General features: G+C 44.0%; 1 protein-coding gene across 1 annotated transcript in view; it reads right to left on the reverse strand.

Annotated features, from left to right (window-relative positions):
- The window catches only part of rspo1 (R-spondin 1), a 263,230-nt gene that overhangs the window by 58,196 nt on the left and 185,844 nt on the right, over positions 1–19,190 (reverse strand). The window contains exons 4-5 of the mRNA XM_055656042.1: positions 18,213–18,362; positions 14,010–14,198 (exon numbers count right to left, since the gene is read on the reverse strand). Coding sequence (XP_055512017.1) covers positions 14,010–14,198; positions 18,213–18,362 — 339 coding nt within the window. The remainder of the gene's footprint in view (positions 1–14,009; positions 14,199–18,212; positions 18,363–19,190) is intronic.

Consider the following 19,190-nt stretch of genomic DNA (forward strand, 5'->3'; position numbering starts at 1 on the left):
CCAGTAACTTCTACAGACACTCCCCTCCCCCCGACCCTTTCTCCACTAAGTTGGTTAACATGTTCCACAGTTTGCAATAATGTATCCCTCTTGGGATCACACTTGGCCAACAATTGTCCTTTCAGAGAACCTCCCTTCCTGAGGTCATCAGTTAAATCCCTGATTTGCCCTGGCCTTTTCTTGCCCCCTTCCCCCTACAATCAATCTGACAAAGGTTCCCGACCTAAAACGTCACCTATCCGCGTTCTCCAGAGATGCTGCCTGGCCCGCTGAGTTAATCCAGCACTTTGTGTCTATCTTTACTAGTGGTCTGTGTACATCGGCGTCACATATCAGCTCAGTTCACCTGCCAGAAGGCTTCGTCTCTGAATCAGAGAGATGATATTCAGCAACTTTTAAACATAAACCAATACGTAAGCAAATCATATGTACAAATATAAATGTACCTGTATTCCTTTAAAGTACGGTTAGAGGCATACGGTTATGATAAACTCTCTGAGTATCGCACAAAATGTTGAACATGGAGCTCTTTTAAATATTGGAGAACCTAAATTTATAAGTCTTACATTGCTCATAACAACTTAATGAACAGTTTATAATTCTTCATTATTATGATTATTCCATTTCACTTGGACAAGAACTCTTTCCAGCAGGGCAGGCAGGCGCCGCCCGATGTAAATCTTGACCCCATTTCTCAAACAGAGTTGACAGTGCTGTACCAGGGGCTAACTCATCCTGCAGGGATTTACACCCATGGATCTTCATCATGTTTTAACATTGGGGAAGAAAAAGAGGAAAAACATACCTAAGCAAATGTTTTAACTGAAACACACAAATATATAACCCCGTGGGCTGTCACTTGATGAATGTTTCCTCAGCTTTAGAGTTTACCCCAAGACTGGGAGGGGAAGAATCGCCACGGGGGGGGGGGGGGGGGGGGGGGGGGGGGATAAACAAGCAGGAATTCACAGGCCAGGGAGCGGCAGAGCCACTGGCCCCACACGCGGTGGGTGTGCCGGGGAGGGGCCTGGTACTCACGCCACCTTCATGTTATTCCCTCTCGCCCTGCCCGCAACTGGAAGCTCCCTCCATGTGGCATCAGCTCAGGGGGTAACTTATGTAAGTGGAGAGCTAGTTCAATGGGAGCCTCGGTCAATTATAACCAAAATCCGCTATTAGAGGTCCATTATTGAGATGGTTTATTGTACTTAATATTTAAATATAATGAAAGCAGAGGAGAGGGAAAATTACCCCATGCAACTGTGTATAGGTCATTGAAGGGTCATGATTACTGCAACCAACCTTTCGCTGAATATAATTATTTTCAGCACCAGTCTGGTTCGGTGGCATTTGGGTTATTGCATCTAGTTTTAGTTCGTTTACAAGATACAGGAACCGTGGAGCAGTTCAGAAGAGCACCAAGCTGATGGAGTTCAAGTTGCTTGGAAGGACTTAAAGGTTTAAGATTATTTGCTCTGGAGCAGTTTTGAGACAAGTTGATAGAAGAATGGAAAATGAAAATATACCAGGTCCCAATCATTAATCCTGGCTTCATTTGATGTGCTGTGAGAAAACTGTTGCATGTAAAATGTGTGTAAATCAAAACTGCAACATGCAATGTGGTAAAGTATAGGAAGCCATGACGTACAACAAGTCTCCCTTATGTAGCATTAAGTAAGGTTTGTGCACTGTAATACAGGTGCACAACCTTTTATCCGAAAGCCTTGGGACCAGACACTTTTCGGAATTCAGAATTTTTCGGCTTTCGGAATGGAAGATTTTTAGCATAGATTTTAACGGCTGGCTCAGTGGTAGAGTGCTCGGCTCGTATCCGCAAGGTCGCGAGTTTGCGCCTCGATCCCGGCAGTTACTCGATCGCGAGTTTGAGTCTTCAATGTAGTTTTTTCTTGCAGAATAGGAGAGAATAGGGAGGGTTAGGCTGGGATCATTCTCTGCGAGATGATCTTAGTGCGGGAGACAAGTGTAGGAGAGGTGTACTGACTGTGTGGGCAGAACTTTGTCCAGGGGGGTGGCCTGAGACGTCAGGACCACCAGAAGCCGCTCCCCGATGCGCCGCTACAGCGACAAGTGGCAGTTCGCCCACAGCCCGAGCTGCGCCCCCTCATCCGCAACCCGTGTTCCTCTGGAGTTGGAGCGGGGCTGGGCTAGAGTTGTTGCTGGCTGTGAGTCTATGGGATCTCCGTGCTTGCAGTCGGTGTCCCGTTGGTCCTGACGTCTCCAGTCACCCCCCTGGAATGGAGCTGAGACTGGGAACTGTACCGCCCTTGCCCCCTCCCTCTACAACTGCAAACAACCCCACAGTTCCCAGTCTCAGCTCCTGTACAGGGGGGTGGCCGGAGACGTCACAGCCCGAGCCATCAGCTTCTGTCCCTACGGGGACAGCGGAGAGCGTGTTCCTCTGGAATTGGAACGGGGCTGGGCTGCTGCTGGCTGTGGGTCTCTGGGTTCTCCGTGCTTGCAGTGTGCCTGGGGGTCGGTGTCCCGTTGGTCCTGACGTCTCCGGTGACTGGCACTGGTTCCAACGTGAAGACAGTGCAAAGCCCCCGCGCCGGTGCAATGCGCGGGGAGCTGGAGAGGGGAGGGAAGGGGTCACACACATGGCCGGGAAGCAGAGGGGTGTAGGTGGGGTGAAACTGAAGGGAGCGACAATTTGCTGCTGCCTGCCCGCTGAGTTAAAAAGTTCCCACGCAAGACTCACGATACACTGTGTATCGTGAGTCTACCGTGGGAACTTTTTAACTCAGCGGGCAGGCAGCAGCAGATTGTCAATTATTAACCCTCCCGCGCAATATACCCTCACCTTCTCTTTTATGAATAGGGATTTAGTTCCCCTTTCTTCGAGGACCGACCGAAGGTTCCGCTGTCACCTCTGCGGGCCGCCCTCGGTGATCATTTTCAAGGACCTTTCTTCAAGGACTGAAAAAATGTCGCTATTCGGAGGTTTTAGTTATTTGGATCTTCGGATAAAAGGTTGTGCACCTGTAGTGAAGTGCTGAATGGGTTGGAGGTATGATCACTGGACTTCCACGAGTCATAGACAGCAGCTTCCAGAAAACCAATCCAAATGGAATGGTGGCGGAGCAGTCGGGTTGCTGCCTTATAGCGCCAGAGACCCGGGTTACATCACGACTATACGTGCTGGCTGCACAGAGTTTATACGTTCTCCCTGTGACGGCATGGGTTTTATCCGAGATCTTCGGTTTCCTCCCACACAACTCAGGTTCGTAGGTTCATTGGCTTGGTATAAATGTAAAATTGTCCCTAGTGTGAGCAATAAATTGTCCCTAGTGTCCCTAGATGCGAGCATCATTGGTTGGCATGGACTTGGTGGGCCAAAGGGCCTGTTTCCACGCTGTATTTCTAAACTAAAACTAAATTAAAGTTTATATAAAGCCCAACTGTTTAAAATCCGATCCGTTCGATCCGACTATGGGTGCTGTCTGTACGCAGTTTGCACGTTCTCCCCATGACTGCGTGGATTTTCCCCGAGATCTTCAGTTTCCTCCCACACTACAAAGACGTACAGGTTTGTGGGTACATTGGCTTGGTATAAGAGTAAATTGTCCCTTGTGTGTGTAGGATAGTGTTAATGTGTGGGGATCGCTGGTCGGCGTGGAATCGGTGGCCGGATGAGGCTGCTTCCGTGCTGTATCTCTAAACTAAATTAAATTAACATTAGGTTGGAACAGTGGCTTCCCTGCTCCAAGTCAGTTAATATTGCACCGTATCACGGGTCCAATTGTAACCTCAGTTTGTCACCTGGGCCTCATTTAAACACTACCTTTCTACCGCCTGTGTGGACCGATTGTGAAAAGGATGCAGAACTCCTGCTGGTGAGTAAAGCTCAGACAATGAATCAAGGACATTTATGAAAACTAAATGCATCAAATAGCCCTTTTTTTTACATTGAAGTTACAACTGTTAGCCCAATTAAATGTACATGTATATTGTCATGCTTGGGTAATAATATAATGGAGTGAATCCTACCTCATTTTAATTCATTCTAGAATGTTAAGGTAATTCCCTCAGTAAATCACCATCTGCTTTGTGAAACTAGAAAATGTAGAAGCAAGGAACTGCAGGGGCTAGTTTATAAAACAATACACAAAGTGCAGGAGTAACTCAGCAGGTAACACAGCATCTCTAAAAAACAAGGAGAGATGATGATTTGGGTCATGACTCTTCTTCGGATTCTGAAGAAGGGTTCTAACCCAAAACATTATCTATCCATGTTCTGCAGAGATGCTGCCTGACCCGTTGAGTTACTCCAGCCCTTTGTCTCTTTGTTTTGGTGAAAGAGGAAATCTTTCCTCACACTGACGTTGTTCTTCTGCAGAAATAGTTGCACTGAACTCAAATGTCCAATCTGTTCTTTACTCTTTGATTCCATGTTCACAACCCCAATCAGTTCTGTGCTGAATAGTAGAGGTCTTCAACCTAATTTTGTTTAAACCAAAATATATCTCAGAAGGTACAGTACATTCATCAACATCTTGAGAAATATAAAGATTTTAGGCTGCTTGTAACTCCAATGTGTACTCAACAGTCAGGACTGCACAGAGCTGGCCAGGAGAGGCAGAGGAATGACTCCAGGATTGCTTACAGTCGGAAGACTGTACAATATTCGAAGACTTGGCAAATGGGCCTGATCACATACACCATGGTTTTGTTGTTTATTTTTATTTGTTGAACAGATTGTGTTTGTGTGGGTACTTCAAATCCATCCCCAATTATAGACAATAAACAATGGGTGCAGGAGTAGGCCATTGGGCCCTTCGAGCCAGCACCAGCATTGAATGTGATCATGGCTGATCATCCACAATCAGTACCCGGTTCCTGCCTTCTCCCTATATAATAGATGGAGAATTATTCTCCAGCTTACTCACCACTGTTTCCAAAAACAGAGAGCATAAAACCAGTCACAGCCCAGAGTCCATGTAAACCATCAGACGCCAAATCTCATTTCATTCTCATACACTTTCATACACTAATCTCATTTCATTCTCCCTTTATTCCCACCAGCTACACTCGTATTCTGTGGTTTGCCTACATAATAGAAGCAATTAACCTACCACAGAGGTAGAAACAAGGAACTGCAGATGCTGGTTTACAAAAAAGATGCAAAGTGAGTACGGTAGCATCTCTGGAGAACATGAATAGGTGGCGTTTCAGGTTAGGTCCCTTCCTCAAATAACCTCCAGTTCCGTCACCAGACCTCCCAGTTTGGGACCAATGAGGATTTCAGGTACCTACACTCTATCCACCACTGTTTCAAGAAGGGTCCTGATCTCAAACAAACATCACCTATCCATGTTCTCCAGAAATGGTGCCTGACCTGCTAAATTACTCCAGCACTTTATGTCTTTTTTTCAACCTAACAACGCAGATGTGTTTTGGACATGAGAAGAAACTGAAGTGCCCAGAGTAACTTCATATGGTCATAGTGAGAACGTGCAAATTCCCCATAGACAGCAGATCAGAGGTCAGGATTGAGCTGAAGCTGTGAGGCTCCAGTGGGTCAGTCAGTCAGTCACTGATATAGCCCAGTATGTCCCTTGTACTGTCAGTGGTATTGATTGGAAACAATCATTGTTACTTTCAAAAAATATCACCCCCTTTTGGGATTTTTATCAAAAATATTAATTCCCTTCCAAAACATTTGGCATTTTGTTAAAACCTATTTCACAGTTCCTCTGTTTTCTTTTGCCTAAATATACAAAATGACAGTAATATACAATATCAGCAAGTATGTTTATATTGATGGATTTATGTTATTACTAAACTATGAATTATTGTGTAACAGAGAGCTCTTGTACTGCACATTCCTGAGGAGTAAATAAAAGCTGTTTAGGACATTGATGTATGCTTAACTCTGTGAGCTCAATAGACGCTGAATGTCAGATGAGTCTGGTAATGCAGACAGAGTCTAGGCAATTCTCTGAATATGTTCTCTATTTTATTATGTTTATCCATATCTTTCCTCGTTTTCAATATTTAATTATTTGGTTTTTGAATTACGTGTTGAGGATTCTATTTCCAGCTTTCCCCAGAGTTTCTCTGTTGCCTTCACTAACTAAGTTAGAAACAGACCCTTCGGTCCACCGAGTCCGCACCGACCAGCGATCCCCGCACATTAACAATATTCTACGCATACCAGAGACAATTTACATTTAAACCTACAAACTTGTACGTGTTTGGAGTGTGGGAGGAAACCAAAGATCTCGATGAAAACCCACCCAGTCACTGGGAGAACATAAGACTCCGTACAGACAAGCACCTGTAGTCAGGATCGAACCCGGGTCTCCGGCACTGCAAGCGCTGTAAGGCGTTGCGCCACCGTGCCTCCCGTAAAAGTTTCATTATCTCATTACTAGCAGATCACCCAATGCATTTAGCTTATCTACATTTGCCCAATTTATTTTCTAAGACAGCCTCGTAAGTTTCATCATTCTGTCACAAACTCTCTTTAATTTCTCTGTTTTTATGTAAGACACCGGGATTGTCTACATACTCAGTTAAAACTTCAAATCACTGCTATCAAACTTGTGAATCCTGTGTTGGCTTGGACATCTTTTTTGAAGCATCCAAAACTCACTTTGTTCTAAATGCAGCCTAAATAATGATGTGTGCAGGTTTAATGTTGCATCTTTGGTCTAGATGTTGATGTCTCCTTTTGTGAAACCTTGGACTCGAGATTTCCTTTTCTACAGATATCTAAACCAGTCCCCGTTTAAACAAAGTCAAAACAGCAGCTCTGTTGTTTCTAGATTTAATAATGTATATTTTCTGTGAAATATATCATTTCATATTTATCAAGGTTATATTTTATTTTACATTCATCTCTCTAAAGTTATAATATAGCTCGTCGGAGATATGAGGAACATTAGATGACTTGGGGCATGTAATCGCCAGAGTTTATAAGGATGAGGAGGAATCTCATTAAAACCGACTGGATAATGAAAGGCCTCAATGGAATGGATGTGGAGAGGATGTTGCCACTCATGGGAAAGTCCAGAACCAGAGGAACAGCCTCAGCATAAAATGATGTACCTTTAGAAAGGAGATGAGGAGTAATCTAGAATAATGACTAGAATTTTGAACTTAACGAATCAATGAAATAATCAGAATGGCTTGACATATGTTTTGGTAAATTTCTCATCGATAATCCAAAATTGGGCTTTCCCCAGCATCAATTCTTTTCTAGCGAATGGAATGATTTGACCCAGAATGAAACACAAAATCGCACCTAATAATAACTGAGGGCAGTACAGCAGCACCGACTCAGAGCACCAGAGACACAGGTTCAAACCTGACCCAGGGTGACGTATGTGTGCAGCTTATGTCTTCCCCCAGTGACCACATGGGTTACCTTCTGATGCTCTGTTAGCCACTGTCTATTGCTCCTGGTATGTAGATGAGCCGTATTGGAGTTGATGATAATGTATGGAGAATAATGCAGGGTTAGTATAAATGGGGGGTTGTTGGCTGGCGTGAACCCTGGGCTTAAACACTTGCTTTCATAGAAACATAGAAAATAGGTGCAGGAGGAGGCCATTCGGCCCTTCGAGCCAGCACCGCTCATTGTGATCATGGCTGATCGCCCCCAATCAATAACCCGTGCCTGCTGTATCTTTCTATAAGTCTATGATAATATCATCACCCATCATCACCTACAATAGAGAGAGTACAGAGGAGATTTACTAGAATGTTGCCTGGGTTTCAACAACTAAGTTACAGAGAAAGGTTGAATAAGTTAGGTCGTTATTCTCTGGAGCGCAGAAGGTTAAGGGGGGACTTGATAGAGGTCTTTAAAATGATGATAGGGATAGACAGAGTTGATGTGGATCAGCTTTTCCCTTTGAGAATAGGGAAGATTCAAACAAGAGGACATGACTTCAGAATTAAGGGACAGATGTTTAGGGGTAACATGAGGGGGAACTTCTTTACTCAGAGAGTGGTAGCGGTGTGGAATGAGCTTACAGTGGAAGTGGTGGAGGCAGGTTCGTTTTTATCATTTAAAAATAAATTGGATAGGCATATGGATGAGAAGGGAATGGAGGGTTATGGTATAAGTGCAGGCAGGTGGGACTAAGGGAAAAAAGTTGTTCGGCACGGACTTGTAGGGCCGAGATGGCCTGTTTCCGTGCTGTAATTGTTATATGGTGTTATATTGGAGCTATTGGGGGTTGATGCTGGCACATTCAACTGGCACATGCAACTGGGTCCTGAACTTTCTATCGCAACGGCAGCAGACAGTCAGGGTGGGCAGTAGGACATCAAAAACCATAGCCGTGAGCACTGGCTCACCCCAAGGCTGTGTCCTAAGCCCCCTGCTGTTTAGTCTGCTTACACACGACTGTACTGCTAGACTCAACAACAACTTCATCAACAAGTTCGCTGATGACACAACAGTGGTGGGTCTCATCAGTGACAATGATGAGTCGGCGTACAGGATGGAGGTGGAGCTGCTCACAGAATGGTGCAAATCCCACAACCTCATTCTCAACGTGGGAAAAACTAAGGAGATGGTGGGTGACTTCAGGAGGGCGGGAAAACAACACCATACACCTCTGCACATCGATGGAGCTGATGTGGAAAGGGTCAGCAGCGTGAAGTTCCTAGGACTACACCTGTCAGATGACCTGACGTCCACGACCAACACAAGAGAGCCCAGCAGCGACTACACCCTCTCCGAAGACTACGTAAAGCAGGTCTCCCCACTACACACCTACGGACTTTTTATATGGGGACAATCGAGAGCACATTGACCTACGGCATCACTTCCTGGTTCAGGAGCTGCAAGGCGTACGAACAGCACCAACTAGACAGGATTGCTCCACTCCCTTTTCTGCTGGAATTATACAGGAAGAGATGTATCAGCAGAGCCATCTCGATCATCAAAGACCCCTACCACCCATCGCGTCACATATTCTCCATCCTGCCATCTGGGAAGAGGTACAGGAGCATTAGCTGCAAAACCAGCAGGATGCTCCTCAGCTTCTTCCCGCAGGCAATAAGACTGCTAAACGGACTTTGCCCCCTGCCAAAGTATCGCGCACCAACCACCAACCTGGACACACTGCAGCAGAGCCACTGTCGTGCCGCTGCCGATCGGAACGCCTGTTGAATGTTTAGTAGAGTGTTAAATTTGTTCATGATTTATGTATTTTTATTTCTATTTATTTTTAATGCACACTGAATGGACACTGGTTGAGCAACGTTTTTTTTTGTTTCCTCTGGGTATGTGAATACTCAGGAAATGACAATAAAGATATACAATACAATATCGTGTTATACAGGCTGACCATTAAAAAAAACTGCTTAAAAACAGTTGGTCAGTGACGTGACTACATCACACTGTGCTAAAGACAATTGAGTTAGAAATAGATCTATCCATAAGACCTACTCCATTCTACATACACTCCAATAAAGATTAGAGATGTCATTTTAAACAGGGTAAATGACGTGTGCAAGATTTTTAACATAGTATTTGCTGATATTATATCAACTGCTATTGTTTTAATATGCACATCATCCAGCAAAGCATTCTGTTTGTAGACAATGGATTTAGGCTGTTGTTACTGGTTGTAGCTGATAATCGCTGTTTTCATGCGGATGTTATGGCTCTAGAGAGGTATTTGACCGTGGAGCCAAAATTAATGAAAGGAAGCTTTGGCAAGTTTAGCATCTTGAGTCTGATATTCTGCTGCATGCATAATAAAATTATACAAGCCCATGCACACCAAGTGACCTATTAATAAGGACCTCCCATCATACCAAACCTTTTTATTGGCCTCACAGAAGCAGTGTTAACTATTTTCCGCAAGGAAATCTGGCAAAAGCAATTATTTCTCTGAGCCCCATAAATTTGTACGGAAGTTTTTGACCCCGCAGGGAACAGCAGAAAGAATACACGTTATAGCCTGGTGGAGGTAAAAGACAAAGAGAAGTCTCAGTTATCCAGCATTCCCCTTTAACCTTCTCCTGACTCCCCTGAAGCCCCTCTCACACTAAATACTGACTGAAATTGAAAACAACATTGAGATGGAATTTCTAGAATGACAGATCTTATTACACTGAATATTCAGTATAACAAGAGCTTTTTTTGGTATGTTGCAACTGCAATGTTATTAGACAGAGGATCAGTTCCAAACACTCAACCAAGAATTCACATGGCCCCTAATTCACCTCCTGCTCAGCAAGAACGGGTGAAATATTTACACTTTAGTTCTTCGGGATCTAGACAATGATGGGGAGACGGCATTGATAGAGCCCTCTACTTACCCTGACACAGTCAGGAATATGCAACTGGGTCTCGACTAGAAACGTCACCCATTCCTTCTCTCCAGAGATGCTGCCTGTACCGCTGATTTACTCCTGCTTTTTGCATCTATCTTCAGCTTAAACCAGCATCTGCATTGCCTTGGTAGATACAAAATGCTGGAGTAACTCAGCGGGACGGGCAGCATCTCTGGAGATAAGTTATGGGTGTTATTTCGGGTCGAGACCCTTCTTCAGACAGCCATGTCTGCAGTTCCTTCCTACACAATATGGAGTTGGAGCCACACGCGTCAAGGAAGACAAACATTGCAAAGGATACCAGTGAATTAATTGGAATTTATCAGAGATTAAACATTTTAAGACAGTTTTCCAGTGATGGACAATTAAGAGCAATTTATTTAAATCACCATCATAGTTTCTGACTGTGAGGTAGTCCTTCAGATGCTAGACCACCACATTAACCATTAAGTTACCACGCACACACAGAGTGAGAAAGCATATTCATTTGGATCAAATACACATGTCCATAGATTCCAGTGCACCCAAAGGAGAAGGTCATCAGGAGTGGTGGAGCAGCATTTAGTGGTAGTGTGGCTTGATACAGGGGGATATTGGTAAAGGGTGATGCGGTTGATACTGGAGATGCTGGGAGAATGGAAATCAGGGGGATGTCAAGAGTCAAGAGTGTTTTATTGTCATATGTTCCAAAACGGACCAATTACATTCTTACTTGCAGCAGCACAACAGATATGTAAACATAGTGCTCTGTAACAAGTTCAATATATATTATAAAACAGACAAGTAAATAGGCAATATTAGTGTCATTATTAGTGTCTAATACTAGTGTCCCCAAGTGTATATAGTTTGGAGCCCATCTGGAGGTTGTAGTGTTTAATAGTCTGATGGTTGTAGGGAAGCTGCTAATGAACGTGGACATGACAGTTTTCGAGGCAGCGGCTCTTGTAAATCCCTTCAATGGTGGGGAGGTCAGAACCCGTGATGCACCAGGCAGTGTTCACCACTTTTTGCAATCTTCTTCATTCCTGGGCGTTCTAGTTGCCAAACAAGGCCATGACGCAACCTGACAATATGCTCTCTACTGTACACCAAGAAATGGGTTGTTGGAGATGTTGGGAAACTGGAAATGGAGGGATGATGTGGGTTGAAATTGGAGATATTGGGAATGGGAAAAGGACTCGATAGAGATGTGGATTTGGTGAGGGGGTGATGATGGGGAATAGGAGACCAGCGCTTTGTGGAAGGGTGAAGGGCATGTAATGGTGATGTTGGAGCCAATTTAGTTTACTATACAAAGAGAATGTAGATATGAAGTAAGCAAATTGTCTGTTGAAGTTTATCACAAGACATTGGAGTACAACGGAAAACAGCTTTCCTGCAGTAGTCCAGAGCTTTTGCATGGTACTACACTCTCCTGGGGTTGTGTACGCCCCAGACTTGATTAGGGAGCCGCTAGGAGGCAAGGATCATAATATGATAGAATTCAATGCGCAGTTTGAGAGGGAGAAGCTGGAATCAGATGTGTCAGTATTACTGTTGAGTAACGGTAACTACAAAAGCATGATGGAGAAGTTGATTGGAAATGGTCTCTAGCAGGAATGACAGTGGAGCAGCAATAGCAGGAGTTTCTAGGAGTAAATCGGAAGATGCAGGATCTATTCATCCCAAAGAGGAAGAAACATACTAAGGGAAGAATAAGTCTACCGTGTTTGACTAAGGAAGTCAAAGGCAGCATACAAGCAAAAGCAAAATGAAATATGAAGATAAGCTAGCCAATAACATAGAAGAGGATGCCAACGTTTTTTGAGACATAAAAGAGTTAAAGAGAAGCAAGAGTGAACATTAGACCACTGGAAAATGACATTGGAGAATTAGTAATAGGAAACAAAAAATTGGTGGATGAAATGAATACGTTTTTGCATCTGTCTTAACAGTGAATGTACCTAAAACAGAAGTGAGTGCAGTCACTACTACTGAGGAGAAGGTGCTTGGGAAGCTGAAAGGTCTGAAGGTGGATGTCACCTGTACCTGATGGACTACACCCCAGGGTTCTGAAAGAGGTAGCTGTTGAGATTGTGGAGGCATTAGTAGTAATCTTTCAAGCATCACTAGAGTCAGGAATATACAGGGAAACATATGCTAGTTAGACTCATTCCATGGTGGGCAAAATTTAAGAGTTCATTATTAAGGATGAGGTTTTGGGGTACTTGGAAGCACATGATAAAATAGGCCAAGTCAGCATGACTTTGTTAAAGTGAGATCTTGTCTGACAAATATGTTGTAATTCTTTCAGGAAGCAACAAGCAGGACAGGTTTTGGAAGCCTTTGATATGGTGCCAAACATGAAGCTGATAAACAAGGTAGGAGCCCATGGTATTACAGGTAAGGTAATAGCATGGATGTGTGTTAATGATATTTTCTTTGAGCTAAAATTTCATAAATAGTTAAATTAGGATGCATGTTTTGATATTATCATTTGAGATAATTTACCAAGTGGTAAATTGTAATAGATTTGTCATCCAAGGGCAACATTTTATTTCAAACGGGCAAAACCTGTTGCCCAGTTGGTCTAGTAAATAATATAATCAGACAGGGAGTTAAATCGCAGACAGACATAGACCCGCCAATTTCCCTCTCGGATAGTTCTGACTAGGATTATTCTCTCATTGGCCCCAATCTTTTCCCAATTCCCCATCCAAATGCCGTGCAGTTGGTTGAGTGACACGTATTAACGATGAAAAATCTTTAATAATTCACTAATTCCTCAGCAGGCAAGATATGGTCAATCACAAAGAAAGTTGTAGATGTCGCCCAGTTTATCACACACACCATTGACTCCACCTACACCATGCTGCCTTGGAAAAGCAGCCAACATAATCAAAGATTTGTCCCACCCCAGTTATTCCTTCTTCTGCCTGCTTCCATTTGGCAGAAGGTACAGAAGCTTGAAAGTGCACAGTTCTAGACTCATGAACAGCTTCCCCTCTGTTATCAGGCTTCTGATCAGTCCTTCTATAAGTTAAGGTACTACCCCTCTACCTCTATCCCTTTGTGACATTGGACTTTGTCTATAGTCCTGATGCACTACAATGTTGAGAACTATATTCTGGTCTCTGTTTCTTCCCCTTTGCTCTATCTATTTTACTTGAGTTTGATTCAATTATATTTATGTATAGTATATCTGATCTGTTTGGATAGCGTGCAAAACAAAGTTTTTCACTTTACTTTGGTACACATGCCAATAATGAAACTAAATCTAAACCCAAACCTAGATCAGATCAGCTGAGTCTGAAGAAGCTGCCTGTCAACCCATCCCTCCCTCACCTGTATCAGCCATTTGAATGCAAGACTTTGTCCTCCCCTCTTATCTTCCAGCTTTCTCTCACCCCCTCCTCCCTACTATCAGTCTGAAGAAGGATCCCGGCCCAAAACGTCACTATCCATGTTCTCCAGAGATGCTGCCTGACCCGCCGAGTCACTCCAGCACTTTGTGTTTTGCAAACCAACATTTGCAACCAACATTTTGTCGACTTCCCAGATAGGCTATTGTGCTTTGTACCGGAAGAAAGTTGCACAATGATGCTGTGTTCCAGGGAGCACTCTGTCAATATTCACAAATCATTAGCACTACTTAAATGGGTGCAGTGGGGCTGATGGTGAAAATCATTTGAGATCATTTCTTTACTTACCATTGGAGCAAGGCTTTCTCTGGACTGTGCAACTTCTGCTCTCGCTGACTGGGGGGCACGTCATGTCTTCTGACAAAGGCTTTTGGAGCACTTGTCTGGTCCTTGTTTTAGTGCCTCTTTTGAAACCACATAACTTCTCTCGCTTGGTACATGGACCCCAGGCACTCCACTCACTCAGTTCACAGTGAGCTGTCAAACATTAAGAAGTGAAGGTTACGATACATAAAAAAGCAAAATGTTATTGATAAATGACTGGTCTAAGTATCAGAATAGCCATTTTCTACACAAGAGCATATCTAAAAACATTGCTTAATTTGTGGATTTTTAATAATCAAAAATTGTAACAAGGATGTTGCCAGGACTCAAGGGCCAGAGCGATAGGGTGATGTTGAGCAGAAAGCATGAAGGGAATAAGTAAGATGATTGCAAAAAGTAGGGGGATTAAGAACCAGAGGACATAGGGTTAAATCGTAGGTAGACACAAAATGCTGTAGTAACTCAGCGAGAGAGGCTGCATCTCTGAAGAGAAGGAAATGGGTGACGTTTCAGCTCGAGACCCTTCTTCAGGCTGATGTCAGGGGAGTGTGCGGGACAAAAATAGAATGTAGTCGGAGACAGTAAGACTGGTGGGAGAACTGGGAAGGGGGAGGCGATAGAGAGGGAAAGCGAGAGCTATCTGAAGTTAGAGAAGTCAATGTTCATACCGCTGGAGTGTAAACTACCCAAGCGAAATATGAAGGTTGACAAAAATGCTGAAAGAACTCAGCGGGTGAGGCAGCATCTATGGAGAGAGGAATAGGCGACGTTTCAAGTCGAGACCCGAAATATGAGGTGCTGTTCCTCCAATTTGCGCTGGGCCTCACTCTGACAATGGAGGAGGCCCAGGATGGAAAGGTCAGATTGTGAATGGGAGGGGGAGTTGAAGTGCTGAGCAACCGGGAGATCAGGTAAGTTTAGACAGACTGGAGGTGTTCAGTGAAACGATTGCCGAGCCTGTGCTTGATCTCGCCGATGTAGAGAAGTTGACACCTGGATACAGTAGATGAGGTTGGAGGAGGTGCAAGTGAACCTCTGCCTCACCTGGAAAGACTGCTTGGGTCCTTGGATGGAGTCGAAGGGGGAGGTAAAAAGACAGGTGTTGCATCTCCTGTGGTTGCTGGGGAAAGTATCTGGGGAGGCGGTGGATTGGGTGGGAAGGGACAAGTTGACCTGGGAGTTTTGGTGGGAACGATCTCTGCGGAAAGCAGAAAGGGGTGGAGATGGAAAGATGTGGCCAGTAGTGGGATCACGTTGGAGGTGGCGAAAATGTTGGAGGATTATATGCTGTAATTTGAACATAGGTTTAAAATGAGAGGGGAAAGACAAAGTAACCTGAGGGGCAACTTTATCACACAGACAGTGGTGAGTATGTGGAACGAGCTGCCAAAAGAGGTGGTTGAGGCGGGTACAATAACAACATTTAAATAATACTTGGACGAGTTCATGGATAGGAAAGGCTTAGTGGGATATGGACCGAACATGGCCACAAACTGGGGCAGCATGGTCTGCATAGATGTTGGGCCCTGCTGTATTACTCTAACTATGAAAACAAACTGTGGTGCTCAATGATTTAGTAGTTTAGTTTAATTAAGTTTACAGATACAGTGTGGAAACAGGCCCTTTGGCCCATGTGTCTGCGCTGACCAGCGATCCCTGTAGATTAGCACTATCCAACACACTGGGGAAATTTACAATCTTTACCAAAGCCAATTAACCTACAAACCTGTATGCCTTTTGAGTGTGGGAGGAAACTGGAGTACCCAGAGAAAATACAGGCAGGACACGGGGAGAGCATACAAACTCCATACAGAAGGCATCCACAGTCAGGATCAAACCTGGGTTTCTGGTTCTGTAAGGCAGCAACTCTACGCAACCTAATCACCACCGCTGAATCAAGACGCATTAGCATATACCATCGCAAGTAAAATTAGAGGGTGTAACATTTTTCCAATTCCAGATTTGAAATGAGTGGCATGTAGACATAGATTCTTTCCAGTTGCATAATGCTAATTAATTGTTTGGAATCTGTGATTCTGCAGTTTATTCAGGAAAGTAATTGCTATGTTTTAGAGCTTCTTCTGTTATATTATGAGGTTCACACAATCATAGAGTGATACAGTGTGGAAACAGGCCCTTCAGCCCAACTTGATCACATCAGCCAACAATGTCCCAGCTACACTAGTCCCACTTGCCTGTGCTTGGTCTGTAATCCTCCAAACCTGTCATATCCATGTACCTGTCTAACTGTTTCTTAAACGATAGGGTAGTCCCAGCCTCAACAACCTCCTCTGGCAGCTTGTTCCATACATCCACCACCCTTGGTGTGAAAACGTTACCCCTCAGATTCCTATTAAATCTTTTCCCCTTCACCTTGAACCTACAGTGTGTTCTCTGGTCCTTGATTCAGGTTTCTACAGAGAAAGGTTGAACAAGTTAGGGCTTTATTCTTTGGAGCGCAGAAGGTTAAGGGGGGACTTGATAGAGGTTTTTTAAAATGATGAGAGGGATAGACAGAGTTGACGTGGAAAAGCTTTTCCCACTGAGAGTAGGGAAGATTCAAACAAGGGGACATGACATGAGAATTAAGGGATTGAAGTTTAGGGGTAACATGAGGGGGAACTTCTTTACTCAGAGAGTGGTAGCTGTGTGGAATGAGCTTCCAGTGAAGGTGGTGGAGGCAGGTTTGTTTTTATCATTTAAAAATAAATTGGATAGTTATATGGATGGGAAGGGAATGGAGGGTTATGGTCTGAGCGCAGGTATATGGGACTAGGGGAGATTATGTGTTCGGCACGGACTAGAAGGGTCGAGATGGCCTGTTTCCGTGCTGTAATTGTTATATGGTTATATGGTTATATGGTGATTCCCCTACTATGGGCAAAAGACGCTGTGCATCTACCCGATCTATTCCTCATGATTTTGTACACCTCTATAAGATCTCCCCTCACCCTCCGATGCTCCAAGGAATAGAGATCCAGACTACTCAACCTCTCCCTATAGCTCACACACTCTAGTCCTGGCAACATCCTCGTAAATCTTTTCTGAACCCTTTCAAGCTTGACAATATCTTCTCTATAACGTGGTGCCCAGAATTGAACACAATATTCTAAATGCTGTCTCACCAACATCTTATACAACTGCAACATGACTTCGCAACTTCTGTACTCAATACTCTGACTGATGAAGGTCAACGTGCCCAAAAGCCTTTTTGACCACCTTGTCCACTTGCGACTCGACCTTCAAGGAACCATGCACCTGCACTCCTAGAGTCCTCTGCTCTACAACACTACCCAGAAGCCTACCATTAACTGTGTAGGTCCTGCCCTTGTTCGACATCCCAAAATGCAACACCTCACACTTCTCTGAATTAAATTTCATCAACCATTCCTCCGCCCACCTGGCCAATCGATCCAGATCCTGCTGCAATCTTTCACAACCATCTTCACTATCTGAAAACCACAAACTTGCTAATCTTTCTCTGTATGTTCTCACCCAAATCATTGATGTAGATGACAAACAGTAACGGGCCCAATACCAAACACTGAGGCACACCGCTAGTCACAGGCATCCAGTCTGAGAAACAACCTTCCACCGCCACCCTCTGCTTCCTTCCGTGGAGCCAATTTTCTATCCATTCAGCTATCTCTCCTTTGATCCCATGCGATCTAACCTTCCAGAGCAGCCCACCATGCGGAACCTTGTCGAATGCTTTACTGAAATCCACGTCCACAACATCTACAGCTCTGCCCCCATCAAACCTTTTGGTCACATCTTCAAAAAAATCAATCAGATTTGTGAGACACTACCTCCCACATACAAAACCACGCTGACGATCTCTAATCAGCCCTTTCCCATCCAAATGCCTATATAAACTATCCCTCAGAATCTCTTCCTCATCATCTTTAAACCAATTTAAATGTGGGGGTTGTTTTGGACAACTTCTAACGTCCACCTTTGGAACCGGACATTCCTGAGTCACACCTAACATTGTTCAAACAATCATTCAGCCCAATTTCAGTGTTACCATTCGGCATCTATTCTCATTCCACTCTAAAATGCGGCTTCTGCGGTGGATTCCAAACCTGGTCCCACTTATTTGACGTCCAGACCCAATATTCAACAGAAGGTGTCAATGGAAGTAGAATCCACCAGTGCAGCACTTACCAGCGTGATTACACTCCATGGTGCCATTCGTGGCTGCAAACCCCTCTGGACAGCTGTCATAACACTTCCCTCTGTGCAGGTACAGCTTTTCTTTACATTTAGTACAAAAGTTCCTGCTAAAGCAGGCCTCACAGTTTTCAATTTTGCATTCTGCAAAGATAATGACAAGAACATTCTTAGCTGGTAGTTGGAGCTTCCATGTAATAAAAGGGACACAATCCAATGCAGACTTAACATTAACCATTATTCAATGTTTTTCGGGCATGATCACACAAACATTCTGACGTCTTTGATAAACAATGCTCTTTTGTTCATTCATTTGACAGTTTCTTTCAAAACCAACTTTGCAAGCATGGCTTGCCCTTGTGTGATGGTAATGCAGTTACTTCACATACACAGCAAAATGCGGAAAGCTTGAAGTCACCATAAATCACATCCAACTTCTGCAGGTTATACCATTTTGCATCCTTCTCCAGTATAATCAGCAGTGGATCGAATGAACTGATTGTTGACTTAGAGTAGGTTTGAGGATCCACAAATCTGTCTTCATCAATGGTGGTGATGGAGAATCAAAGTCAAATCCAGGGCAAGCTCTGAAGATCTGTCCTGGACCCAGCACATTGATGCAATCATTAACAAAGCCCGTCAACACCTCTACTTCTTTAGAAGACTGCGGAGATTTCCTATGTCAATGGATACTCTCTTGAACTTCCATCGGTGTACAATGGAGAACTTGGATATAGATTGGTTGCATCATAGCCTGGTTCAGCAAGTCAAAACGCCCAGAAACAAAAAAGGTTGCATTAGTGAGGTAGTGAACACTGCCCAGTCCATCATCATGACCTCCCCACCATGGAAGGGGTTGACAGGAGTGGCTGCCTCAAAAAGGCAGGCAGCATCATCAGAGACCCACACTACTCAGGCTACACACTCATTTCATCCCTGCCATTGGCAAGAAGGTACAGGAGCCTGAAAACT

Source organism: Leucoraja erinacea, chromosome 26, assembly GCF_028641065.1.
Source record: "Leucoraja erinacea ecotype New England chromosome 26, Leri_hhj_1, whole genome shotgun sequence".
In the NCBI taxonomy this organism is placed as follows: Eukaryota; Metazoa; Chordata; class Chondrichthyes; order Rajiformes; family Rajidae; genus Leucoraja; species Leucoraja erinaceus.